Source organism: Tachypleus tridentatus, chromosome 10 (genome assembly GCF_004210375.1).
Source record: "Tachypleus tridentatus isolate NWPU-2018 chromosome 10, ASM421037v1, whole genome shotgun sequence".
Lineage (NCBI taxonomy): Eukaryota > Metazoa > Arthropoda > Merostomata > Xiphosura > Limulidae > Tachypleus > Tachypleus tridentatus.
The window spans coordinates 142,791,014-142,804,715 of record NC_134834.1 but is presented as its reverse complement, the minus strand read 5'-3'; the positions used below and the strand labels follow the sequence as shown (position 1 = coordinate 142,804,715).

At 34.3% G+C, this 13,702-nt stretch overlaps 1 protein-coding gene across 21 annotated transcripts in view; it reads left to right on the top strand.

Annotated features, from left to right (window-relative positions):
* The window catches only part of LOC143230486 (uncharacterized), a 67,708-nt gene that overhangs the window by 37,772 nt on the left and 16,234 nt on the right, over positions 1-13,702 (top strand). For all 21 annotated transcript variants that reach the window (XM_076464133.1, XM_076464151.1, XM_076464148.1 and 18 more), the window contains 3 exons: positions 8,044-8,135; positions 8,446-8,572; positions 11,745-11,891. In XM_076464133.1, the coding sequence (XP_076320248.1) occupies positions 8,044-8,135; positions 8,446-8,572; positions 11,745-11,891 (366 nt within the window). The remainder of the gene's footprint in view (positions 1-8,043; positions 8,136-8,445; positions 8,573-11,744; positions 11,892-13,702) is intronic.

Sequence of the window (13,702 nt, the reverse complement as noted above, 5' to 3'; positions counted from 1 at the left end):
TTTCATGAACATAACTTATCATCATTTAAGTGGAAAATGAATACTGACTGTTTTGTTGTGATAATTTAAAAATTAGATGAAATAGTTTAAAATTTGGAATGAACATTTGTAAGCTTATGTAGCTTCTGTAGAAAATGTATTGTAATTATATATGATATTTCTTTAAATTCACATTGAGTGGTCAAAAAGATTTTGTGTGTAATATGTTTTTTATGAAGTAGTTACTTTGCTGTAGCTTGTAATTATTGATTTTTATATATTTCAACATCATTATACTACAAGATATGAAAGGATTTTGTTTAAAGTATAAAAAAACACAATTGGCTCTAACCATCAAGCAAATCAAAACCTGATTTGTAAGACCCCAGACATGCCATTTATATATAGATATATTGAGCGGCAACTACAAACTGCCCTCAATCGTGTACTGAAGTGGACTATGGCAAACAGCTTTAATTTCTCTCTCTCTAAAACCGTATGCATGCACTTTTGCCACCAACGGGGTATTCACCCTGATCCTGAACTTCATATCGGTGAAGTTTCGCTGCCAGTGGCCCCTGAGACCAAGTTCTTGGGGCTTATCTTTGACTGTAAGCTGGCCTTTATACCACACTTAAAGCAGCTTCCGGTCAAATGCACAAGAGAACTGAGCATCCTCCGTGTCCTCTCTTCTACCAGTTGGGGAGCAGATCGATGTTCAATGTTTAAGGTATATCGTGCTCTTATTCAATCAAAACTCGACTATGGATCAATGGTCTATGGCTCTGCCAGACCCTTGGCCTTAAAGATGCTGGATCCCATTCATCACCAAGGACTTTGACTCTGCACTGGGGCTTTCCGTACCTCTCCAGTTCAAAGCTTATACGTTGAATCTCATGAAACTTCTCTGCACATTCGCCATTTGCAACTATCTTTACAATATTCTTCAAAACTTCTTTCCTTAACAAAAGCATCCCACCTGGGGATGTGTTATCCTTCCTCGGTGGGCCGTACTTTTGCAGAACAGACGATTTGCCATTGCTCCGTTTGGCCTTCGCATTCGGGCGCAATTGGATGAATTGGGTCTGTCCTTGGATAACATTGCAGATTCCACAGGTCAGCCCATCTCACCATGGCTTATTACAGCCCCCAAATGTGACCTTTCTTTCAGTCATCTGAAAAAGGCAGATACTCCAGATTGGAAGTACCATCTTTTATTTAATGAACATCTTTCAAACAATCATTCCGTTTCCCATTTATACAGATGGTTCCAAATCAGGTAATTCAGTGGGCTCTGCTATGGTTTGCTGCAGTTCGGTAGTTGCACGCAGAATCCCCTCTACAGCTTCTGTGTTCACTGCTGAACTGTATGCCATATCTCTTGCCCTGGATCATATTGCAGCTGAGCAGTACTCCAACTGCACTATTTATACTGACTCGCTTAGTTCTGTACTGGCCCTGGAATTGCTACATGTTGGCTCACACCCTGTTCTTGCTGATATTCAAAACCGACTGGCCCATTTCTCATTAACTGTTACTTCTATCCAGTTTTTCTGGATACCAGGCCATATTGGTATTCGCGGGAATGAGCTTGCAGACACGGCAGCAAAATCTATCTGCTCCGGCACTATCATCATTGTGCCTATTCCGTACATGGACTGTGGTCTTGTATTCAAGGCTCGGCTCCGTGCCAGCTGGTAGTCCACTTGGAGTGAGCAACGCGACAACAAGCTTTTTCAAATAAAACCCTATATTGGGCTTTGGCCATCTAGCTTCCGTAAAGTTTGGAAGGAGGTAGTTGTTCTAACTAGACTACGCATTGGTCACAGTTTTTTAGCTCATCATTTTCTTTTATCTGGAACTGATGCACCAATGTGTAGTTTGTGTAACACTCAAATGATTATCAGCCACATTTTACTTTCTTGCCATCGTTACAATTCTCAACAACGGCAATATTTTAAACATGTTTTTTCCCAAGGTTTATCAGTAACATTGGACAGTGTTATTGGTGATGGTGACATGGTCCACCTTGATGAAGTGTTTAGTTTTTTAATGGCCATTAATCTTTTTAATCTCATTTAAGTGTTGCATATTTATTCATTACACCTTTTTAATTGTGGTTCCTTTTTTCAGTTTCATTCTCTCTAGTTCAATCTGACATTGGAAAATGGCCAGAACATTAAATAACTCGACACCAGGACTGGAAAGGCCAACTTCAGGTGACTAACGCTGCTGTTTGAACTATCCGCTTGAACTACTCGTTAGTCGTCCTGGCGACTTGTTATTACAGTTTTGCTGCATGTCATTTAACACTTTTACTACTTTACCTTTTAGTACTGGTCATAATGACACATAACCCGAACCAGGACTGGAAAGACCAACTTCAGGTGACTGACCTTGATTCTTGTACTTACCTGTTAGTCTTCCTGGTGGGTTATGATCATTACCATTCTGCTACAGGAAGTCCTTTACAACTTGGTAGTTGTTATTACACTTTTGCTGCATGTCATTTAACACTTTTACTACTTTACCTTTTAGTACTGGCCATAATGACACATAACCTGGAACCAGGACTAATGACCAACTTCAGGTGACTGACGATGATTCTTGTACTTACCTGTTAGTCTTCCTGGTGGGTTATGATCATTACAATTCTGCTACAGGAAGTCCTTTACAACTTTGTAGACTGGATGTCAACATTGGTTTTACGCCATTTTCTGTTTTAATTGCTGTTTTGTTTTACCTTCATTTACTTTTACAAATTTTACTCCATTTACTTGACTTTTACCTTTTTACTGGACATTTGGCTACTCATTATTACAATTTTGCTATGTGTCTTTTAAAACTTCTATTATTTTACATTTTGATAATGACTGCTATGACACATAACCCAGAACCAGGACTGGAAAGGCCAACTTCAGGTGACTGATTGTGGTTCTTGAACTTACCTGTTAGTCTTCCTGGTGGGTTATGATCATTACCATTTTGCTAGAGTAAGTACTTTACAACTACTTTTACTCTGCTTTCTCTCTTAACATTGTAGATTAGGTGTCAACATTGGTTTTATACATTTTCTGTTTTTCAATGATGTTTTGTTTTACCTTCATTTCCTTTTATGTATTTTACTACATTTACTTTATTTTTACCTTTTTACTGGACGTTTGACACAGATAGCGTAGCTGCTTTGTGCCATAAAATACTAAATCAATCAATCAATCTTTGTTTTTGTACCTTGTATCTTGCCTACTGAGCTCATTCCCACTGTATCAGTCGTTTGGTATGTCATGTTACAGGAGTGGTGAATTTAATTGCATATCGCTTGTCCTGACCCAACCATATTCTTCTGACAGAATGGATGCTACATCAAAAGTTTTTTTAGTGGTTTGCTCTCATTTTGAGTCTTCAATAATTGATGCCTTTGTGAATCATTGGAATTCTCAACTACAGTTGTTTTGGTCTCCAATATCTCATCCTCAAATGGTGGCAGATGATGTGTCCAGTTAGGATTTGAAAGGTTTACATCCTTGTGCCTTACCTCTGATACTGGTATTTCCCTGATTTCTGGCTGTTTTTTTCTCCACCCTTTCAATTTATTTTGGTTGCACCTTATTGGCCTGATCAAGTGTGATTTCCACTTTTTCAGTATCTGCAGGAATGTCCACCTCTACTTTTTCCACATTAGAAATATCTGTTGAGTTAACAATCTCTAACCAACTATTTGGAAATTCAGTCTTCGTGCTTAGAAGTTTGTCTGAGGGTTTAAATTCTAAGATTTCTCAGTACTGAACTAAATCTCTCCATAAGCCAACCATGATTGTTTATCAATGGAAATGGAATATTTATCATCAATGATGTATTAAATGGAATTTAAACTATTTTCTGTGTATCTATGATACTCCATTTTCTTACTTGAGTTTTTGAGAAGGGTCATGTTTTGTCTATGATGGCTTTATATAAGGATTTTTGACCACTATTTTTAGGTATTCTAAATTTTGAATTGTTTTTTAATCACCTAATTCTATCAGGTCTACTGAAATCTTTTTGTGTTCTTTGGCCCATCTGACCAATTTTGTTACTGAATTGTGATTTTACTTTTGTTTTAAATGCATTGTTTCATTCTTGCCTGTGGATGTTGTTATTAAGAGTTCATTTTCAATCCACGTGCATAGGCCTCTCTATCATACCACGTTTTAGAACTTCTTAAGACTCTGGCAGATAAGAGGAAAAATCTGTGCCACCAATCCATTTGCCAGTCATTTCTTGCCTCTATGACCACTCCAGTCATGATAATTTTCTATGGCCTGTCATGGATCTCAAGTGTTATGTGACTTGTACTACCTCATTTCAAGATGCTAGGAATTGATTGTTCACTCCTTGAGATCCTTCTATTTTCTGTGACTGATCTCTTAATTACCCTCACAAGGTGGTTTCATAAATTGATTCATATGGGCTGTAATGAATAATTGTTATAGGAGAGGAGTCTTTTGTATGTTACATCTCACTAGATTTGTCATATCTCTATGTCATTAGCTGCCTGGGTGAATTGCCCTTTAGAACACATGTGGGATGGTATGTGGACTACCTTTAATACTTTCCTGAATCATTTCTTACATGATGGCAGTTTCCTCTCATGAGGGGTTTTGACTACCCCTTTAGCTATTTTGACCACATCTATTAGACTTTTTAAACCAGTGTTTTTTTTTCACTCATATACTCTTTTATTTTCAGGGTTTCTGTGGCGAGTGTTGCCTACCCAAGGATGTTTTCCTTTCTTGACCATTTTCACTCTAATTACTATAGGTTGAAATAGACTCTGCAGAAGTGGGGTGTTCCATAAGATTATCTAGGTGCCTATCAGATGGTATATTATCTTATTATGGACCTCTGCTTATGAGTAAAGCAAAAGGGAATCCTGCCCATCACTGCTAATCTTTAGGTTGAATAAATTTGGATTTGTTTGATTTTTAAAATATTGGAACCTTGGTTCAACTATTCCACAATTTCCAGAGTATTATTCTTCAGGAATCTCCAATGCATTTTACCTCCCTCTACTCACAGATCCTGGGAATCCTTACTACTCCTAATTTCCAGTCACTGGGGTGGTGGACAGAGGCTTTTCGTCCAGAGTGTTTGAGTGTGTTTCTATACTCTTGGAGAAGAGGGTGAAGTTGGGGGCCCTCTTAATAGTCCCTGGATGCTTTTTCCCAGATGTTAGCAGCAATGGCACCAGCCTCTGAAAGAGCCTGTGTACTTGTAATTTCGGTTCAGATGTGATACAAAGCTATCTGGTTAGGGAGTGCATGGGACTTCTCTTTTATCAATGTTGGTTTTATATATTGTTCATGGAAGGAGGTACATTGTCTCCTTGTATTTCCAAATGCAAAGTGGTTTCATCTAGTGCCCTTGGTTGAGCACATGTTCCATATCCTCTCTCTAATTCTAGGGGAAACAGAATGCTCCTTGTCAACTTGGTTCAAGAGTGTGGATGAATGTTCATAATTCCAGAGCAGATGAGTTCTTTGGTTGAGTATGGCATAATTGTTTCCTATTAATGAGCTTTCATAGAATGAGCATTGAAGTTGGTGTAGAAATTTACAAATTAGAATTTGATAAGGCATTCAAGTGGGATATAAAACACTGGAACAAGCATTCTCAATGCCTAGATGAGCAAAGAGAGGAAACCCTGGAGATTGAGAGATAGCTATACTGTCAGTGGAGGTAAGTATTATTGGAAATACATTTCCAGTTTAGGGAAAAAATTAGCTTCCCCGAATATTTTATCTGTTTCTTGATTTTCAAACATCTCATGTCAGTTATGTACACTCCTTAGTTGCCACTGTTTTATAAGGTGTGCCAAAAGTTTTAAATTGAATGCAACTTTGGAAACAACTATAAAATAAGTTTAAATGTGATTGGATACAGAAGGAACTAGACTTTTGATGTCACAGTAGAATACTGTAGTTTGAGCAGTCATTTATGATTTTGTGGGAAGCTACTATTTAAAGCTTTAATAGAATTAATTATCTGTAGGCTTTCAGTGTGATGTTGTGGAGACTTAGGATCAAACCACAGAGCAAGGAATTTAATAGTTTTTGTAGACATTATTTTCATTTGCAAAAGTATTTGCATGTTAAATAATATCTGTTTAAAACTGCAGAAATTCTCTTTGATGATAAGGCATCAGATAAGCTTATTGAGGGCAGTAGGGGAAACAAAATGTTCTGATGACCCAAATTCATATTCTTTGAATATTATTTGTATGCTTATCATATTCAAACAAGGTACATAAATAGGCTAACTGGCTACTTAATTATTTTTAATTATGATCTTGATATGTTTTAAATAAAAGCATTAATATCATTATTAGTGACAGTAAAACATATTTAATTATCAAGTTATTTCACTTGCATGAGAGATCAATAGAAGGAATACTTGCCATTTTGTTTACTTTTAAAATATTAATTTTGTGTCCATGTTGGTATTATCTATTTTTCAAGTAGGAAATGTTCAGTTATCTTTTGCAAATTGCAGCTGCCAGCAGAAATACCTTGTCATATTTATCATCTGTAAACATGTACTTTTTTATACTTCATGATGGTCAATACATTTAGTATTACTTGTGGAAGCCCAGCATGGCCAAGTGGTAGGGAGCTTATCTTGCATTCTGAGGATTGTGGGTTATAATCCCTGCCCCATCAAACATGCATTATAATTGTATGGTCAGTGTCATTAATGGTGTGAACTAGTTGCCTTCCCTCTAGTCTTTTGCTGCTGAATTTGGGATAGCTAGCATGGATAGCCATCTTATAACTTTGAATGTTCTCTGCTGGTACAGCAGTAAATCTAAGGATTTACAGCACTAAAATCAGGGGCTCGACTTCTTTCGGTGGATTCAGCAGATAGCCTGATGTGGCTTTGCTAGAAACGAAATACAAACACACAGCTTTGAATGAACTTGCAAAGAAAATTACTTGTAGAGAAAGTTAATCTTACAATTAGTATAGTGTGGGACTCTGGTATGGACACGTTGGAGTGCATAAACGATTGGTATCACTATAGGACTATACCATGTGAGGTGAAATAGGCTTTACTCTAGCTCTGTATTATATTAGGGTGCTGTAAGAAAGATTATGAAGTTTCCATATGTCTGCAGTTTTAGAAATGCAAACAACAACTGAAATATTACTCTAAAACCTTGCAGTCTAGTTTTTAGACCATTTTTTTTCGTTCCCAAACTTCCTTAGTAACTACATCATAACTTCTGATATAATTAAAGAACATGTAAAATTTATAATAGTATTTATTACATTGAATATACATTGTGATTATACATAGTAGTCTGAGGTCTTTTATTGCAATATTAATTAAAAAAAAAATTTTTGAGTGCTTTGTAGTTGAATAATGATTTTTGAAGCTGCCATTATTTATCTCTGACTCAACATAGTTTGGCTTAGCTTAAAAACTGTCTAGATGAATTGCTAATATTTTTACTTTAAAACCACAGACTTTCTGACATGTTAAAATACTGATACAACAGTGTGTCCAAAAAGTCTTGAATCGTAGGCACTTAAACAAGGTTTATGGAATACTATCCTTGTAATTTGGAATAAGTTTGAACTAACAGTGTGATTAGCTCAACCTTCTCATGCTTTAATAGTGTCCTAATCAGTCATGTATCTAAAGTTAAGAAAGAGTGTAAATCACATATATTTCCAGTCCTTTTGGACATGTATATTGTATTATCAAAACCTGATTTCTTTAGATAGAGGAGGATAAACATAAACTTACCAAGCAAGAAGAATTAGGCTTATTTGGTTGTTACAGTAAATAAGTGGTAAAGAATTCACTAGTCCAAATGCAGAATAGATTTCTCACAATTATTAGCCTGAACAGGTAAATTCTGGTAACAATTCCATTAATGTAGTTAGACTACTTATTGAACAACAGTTAGTGCTAATTTTTTGAGTTACTTAACTTACTTTTGTTACTAGCTTGTGTTCTTCATTTTATCTTTTTACTACAATATGAAAATTATTTTTAAACTGTTTCGACTGTTGATTTCAGATAAAGATTGGAGACTTTGGATTGATGCGAGCTCTTCCTACACAAGAAGACTGTTATATTATGACTGAACAAAAGAAAGTTCCTTTTCCTTGGTAAGTGTGGTGAGTTTTCATTTTTTCATGCAATGAAACAGTAAGGGTTGGCTATCACATTTAGAATGTAGTAGTAATATTAGTTTCACTGATTTAGTTGATGGGCTTCATGAAAAAAAACAACAAAAAATTATACTTTAGAGTTGTTTGACAAATTATAAGGCATTTTATGTCAGTTACATATGAGAATTTTCTTGTGTGTATTCTCTAAAAATCATTTGAGCTTTAATAATCCCTGCACCAATGAAATTAATATTGCACTGAATTTTGCAGAAACAATTTTATGTAAAATGAATAACTTAACTGTTAGGTGTGCTCCCGAAAGTCTCAAGTCTCGACAGTTTTCTCATGCAAGTGACACTTGGATGTTTGGAGTCACTTTGTGGGAGATGTTCACATTTGGTGAAGAGCCCTGGGTGGGTTATAATGGTGCTCAGGTGAGAAGATACTTATTTGTTTTTAAACTTATTATGGTAATTGTGTAAATCAAAATTTACTGTTATCACCTTATATTGTAGAAATATAATCTGATTAGATAACTGATACTATGCCATTTTATCATCTGTTTTCTGTGTAAAATGACTTACAATTCACTGTGAGAAACATGCTCTCTATTACAAAGACTCTACGTGTTTTTTGTGCCACAGAAAGGGTGTAATGTAAATACCCCTCAATCATTAATCCACAGAAATGCCATTAATGTTGGTATGAATCGAGAAACTGTACCTCAGGATGGCTGGTATGGGTATTAACACTGTTACTAACACAGTCAAAACGTTGTTCTCTTCTTTTCAATAAAAGCCTCAATACACATACCAGCCACCCTGAGATACATTCTTATTTCAAGTAGGTTTCTTGTCATCATGAAATCAAGAAACTGTCAGAGTTGATGACATGTAAAGACTTAACATTCTTGTGTTTTGAATAGTTGCTTCTAGCTTGGCAAAGATTATAAATACTGTTATAGGAGAATGTGATGACAGTAACATTCCTAGAGACACAGTAATTGACTGTTTTAAACTATGTAATTAATAAAAAAAACAATTGTGGAACTTTAATGGTAATTGTTTATCAGTTAACTCCACTTGTAACAAAACCCTTAATGGTTTAAGAAGTAAAATGTAGAAATAAACCATACTTGTATAGTGTAAAGTCTTTGTGGAACTTGAAGTAACTCTCGGTAGCTTACCATGAAGTATGTACTACAAAATGTAAGCCTAAATAGACACAAACGTAATCCAATAAAGAATTCTTGAATAAATTTCATGATGAACAAGAGGAAGACAAAAATGAAGAAAAGTAAAATAGTGAAATGAAACAAGTTTGTTTGAAGTGTAGGTTTTTACCAGATAAAATGTTCCAAGGGTGAAAAGGAGCATTTTCAAGTAGTACGAAAATCAAAGTACACAGTCAGGGACTCCTGTTGGGTTTGTAATTACTTATGATGTCTAAATAGCTTTCAAAGCATTACTTACTTACTTTCTGTATGTAATGATAAGTGTTTTTTTTTAATACGTACATTATAGAAACTCAAACATATCTTCTTTTAGTGTATAGTTAGAACATACTTTAACACACACACACACATATATATATATATATATATATATATATATATATGCTGGTATATGGTGTTATGAATGAACATATTTTAACACTGAATATACAGTATGGTGTTATGATGTGGAAGTAATTTCTACTACATTTTACATAATGGTTTTATTCTAAAGTTATCAATATCATATTCCTTAGAAAACTTACACAATTATCAGTAAGAAGGTAAAACTTTGATAAGGTTGTATTTCTTTATATGATATGAAAAGTTAAGTATGATGTGTGGATGGTAATGCTAAAAATACAGAAACAAGGTAGGCATGAATACACAAAAACTATACAAAAATCACTATATAATTAGCCAGTAAATACTGAGTGAATTTTACAAGCTTATGGTTGTTAGCTATTGTAACACTGTATAGCACTATTCAGTTGAAATGGTTTTACCCAAACCTGAAATCATGCAACAGACAGGAATTCAATGTTTAGTTGTAGATAAAAGTTATTGTTGGAAAAATTTAAGTGACTACTTTCATGGTGAGTTTTGAATGGTTTTGTGTATTCATCACTATCTTGTTTCTGTACTTTTTGGGAGTACCATCCTTATATCGTACTTAATTTTGGCAAGTTAGTAAATTAATTTTTTATTACTTGTTTACCTTTTTTCTTTTGATAAGTGTATATCTGTCTTATTTTTGTAATTCAGTGGTAATATTTATTGTTAATATTGTATCTGTTTTGCTGGTTTCTTAATTCCACTTGTAGAATAACCTCATGTACTGATACTGTATCATGCAATTGGCTTCAGTATATTATTAATCATCACTGGTCATAATCTTTACTTCTTGGAACTTAATGTAAAGAAACAAACGGTAAGGAATGAACATGTGAAAATGTATAGCTGTATCAGTCTTATATTAATATTTGCATTCTTTTTGTCACTGCCATCTCTACATCATTTTACATTTACAAAATGTTTTTTATTGCTTGTTTTGTGATGTTTTTTCCTTACTAAAATATAGTGTTTTCTATGAATATATGTAATAAAATTTAATATTTTTACTCCTTCACTTTATACATAATATAAAGGTTGTATAGTGTACACATCATTGTGTATTCTACATGTTGGAGTCATTTAATGTTAATCTGTTATTGGTTGATAATGTAAGTTTTACTCCCCCAGAACACAGCAGTATTGTTACAATACTAGAAACCAGGTTTTGATACTCATAGCGGGCAGATCCCATTGTGTAGTTTTGAGGTTAACTTCAAACAAACAAACAAATTCCAGTTTTACCCGGTACTTTAGCTTTTTAAAGAAACACCAGATTTTTGTAAGAAAGCTAACTTGAAGAGCTAATTATACTAGTGTTTACTCTAAAATTATGATTTTTATTCTACTTGTACTAAGTATCACTTATTCCCACGTGCTCTTAAAATGGTTTTCTGTCATACCAAAGCCATTGTGAAACTTCATGTTTTTTTGGCTAACATGGGAAAAGAACAAGTTATTAGTACTCCACTTTACCAACACTTTTCAATGTTACTTGGAGTCTCACAAGTTGTGAAATACTCTATAATGGCAATTAGGTGCTCAAATAAGGCTATAACCCAAATTTGGTAGTTACTTGTAAGCATTATAGAGTATTAGACTGAATGTGGCAGCCATTTTTTCTCAGCCCATCTCTACATACTAAGTACTGCCATGCTTAATAACAGTTTGTTTATTTTAGGTATCAGTTTAAGTGAGAATGGTTCCTTGTTGTAGATGAACCATACTATAATAAAAGCTATTCTTTTTGTGAGGGATTTGACTACTTTTAATATTATCTTAAAATGATTTAACAAATATGAACCCACAATTTTATCATTTAGAATAGTTTTATATCAGTAATAGTTTCTTTCTGTACAAAAATACATATGTCTTAGGACGTTTTTAGTAAAAAAAATTGTTTGAGTTTTCAGCAATAGATAATTTTTGTCAAACGTGTAACTTGAATAATCCAAAATTCTGGTTTTGTGTATAAAACCATTTCTTGTTGGTTCCTGTACTAGATACTACAGAAAATTGACCAAGAAAGTGAACGCCTTTCCATGCCAGAAGCTTGTCCTCCTGTTATTTATCAGTTGATGCTCCAGTGTTGGGCCCATAAACCTGCAGATAGACCAACTTTCCTGGCTCTCAAAGACTTTCTTTTGGAGGTATTTTGTTTTAAACTTCATTCATCAGTCATGCTGCGAGTCATGTTTGTTTTAATATGTTGAACCAGTAAGTTTGTCAATATGGTAACATGGGTGGGGAAATAACAGACAGTTACCAGAAGTTTATATTTGTCTAGTTTTAATGTGGAAAATTTACAAGTAAAACAGTGATGATTAATATGTATTTGTGAACATGTAGTATATGACTAATATATACTTTACATTTCTCTAGTGTGTATATCTTATATCTCTGTATAGTTTTATAATATTTGCTCAAGAACTTTTCAAGTCAGTTTGATATGTGCCAAATTCATTCTAATGGACTATTTTCTACACTGCATTTGATCAAAGAAATTATCTGCTATTTCACAGAATATCATTGTAATATATTGTACTTTTTATGTAAATGTTGTATTTCCTTTACAAACACAAGATATCTATGAGATAAATTAGAGTAATTCTAAAATTGGTAACTGAATAGTCTGATAACCATGGCAACAGTTCATTACTAGTTGTTTCAAAGGTGATGAAACTGTGTAATTGATTTATCCAAAACATTCCATTCACTGATAATGTAGCTATTCTTTGACATTGGTCCCCTATGCTCCAGTCTTTTATACCACACTTAAGGCCCTTGGCAATATCTAATTTGCAAATCTCTTCATCTTCATTAATGCATTCTCTATCCTGGTACTGTACTTAAAAAGTTACTTTGATAATGCAATCACTTTTCTTGAGAAAGTGTTGATCATGGTTTTCTCTAACAAAGTATTACATGTCATTCTATTATGGAATGTGATTTTTGTGCTGCTTTGTGGGTTTCAGTGTAATTATAATTTCAAATATGCAAAAAACAAAACAGATTAGACATGATATTTGCAAGTGTGAGTTCCCTTACTACTCTTGTCAGCGAGGCAGCTAATCAGACTTCCTATACTCCTTCTTTGTTATCTTTGTTGTCCATGTTTTTATCTGCTATGAGATGGAGACATTCATTTGATCTAAAATGTGCACTGGTGCACACATTTGGTTTTTTTTTCTACACTGCATTTCTGACAGTTTTCTTTACTAAGTCAGCTGCTCACAAGTCTGATTTGTGAGTTTTGGATTTTTTTTTAATACTCTTTGAGTATACTTCTCATTTGTTGGTGGGGGCTAATTAGTTTCTCCTTCTTCCTAAATTTCTAGTTCAGGCTGGGAGATTTACTGTTTTATTATGTTACAAGTTAGATTATAATCTGATAATTTGCTTTGGCCTGTCAGGCCTGGAAGTGTTATGACCCACTTTACTTCCTCATGTGGTGTTTATCTTAACTCTGTATTCATTGGGATCCTTCAGTTTTCCTTGATTTTCTCCCATTTTCTTAGAGGTAGGTTCCATTTTTGGTCTTTACAAGTGAGGTATTTTCATCAAGTTACATCTTGTTAGAATCAGCACATTTTTCTTTTGCTGCTCATTTCATTCATCCAGTAGGGAACATTTTATTGGTGGATATTCAAAATTCTCCCAGTACTTTTCTTTTGCATTCTTTACATGCTTAGACAGCTATCTGTTTGGAGTTTTCTCCTAGCCCATGGCCATTTTTAACAACATCTGCTGGAATATAAGAAGGAGGAGGTACTTTATCACAGTCTTATCTCTTTACTTGCTTTTACTCCCTTCCACTTTGTGGCAAGTGTTGCCCAGACAGGCCTGCTTCTCTCAATCAAATTCTACACTAGCAACCAATTTGATTATTCTTTTTACTAGTTGCAACAGGCTCTTACCAATAGTTTTACCATATTATGGACCCCTGATCATAAGTTATCAT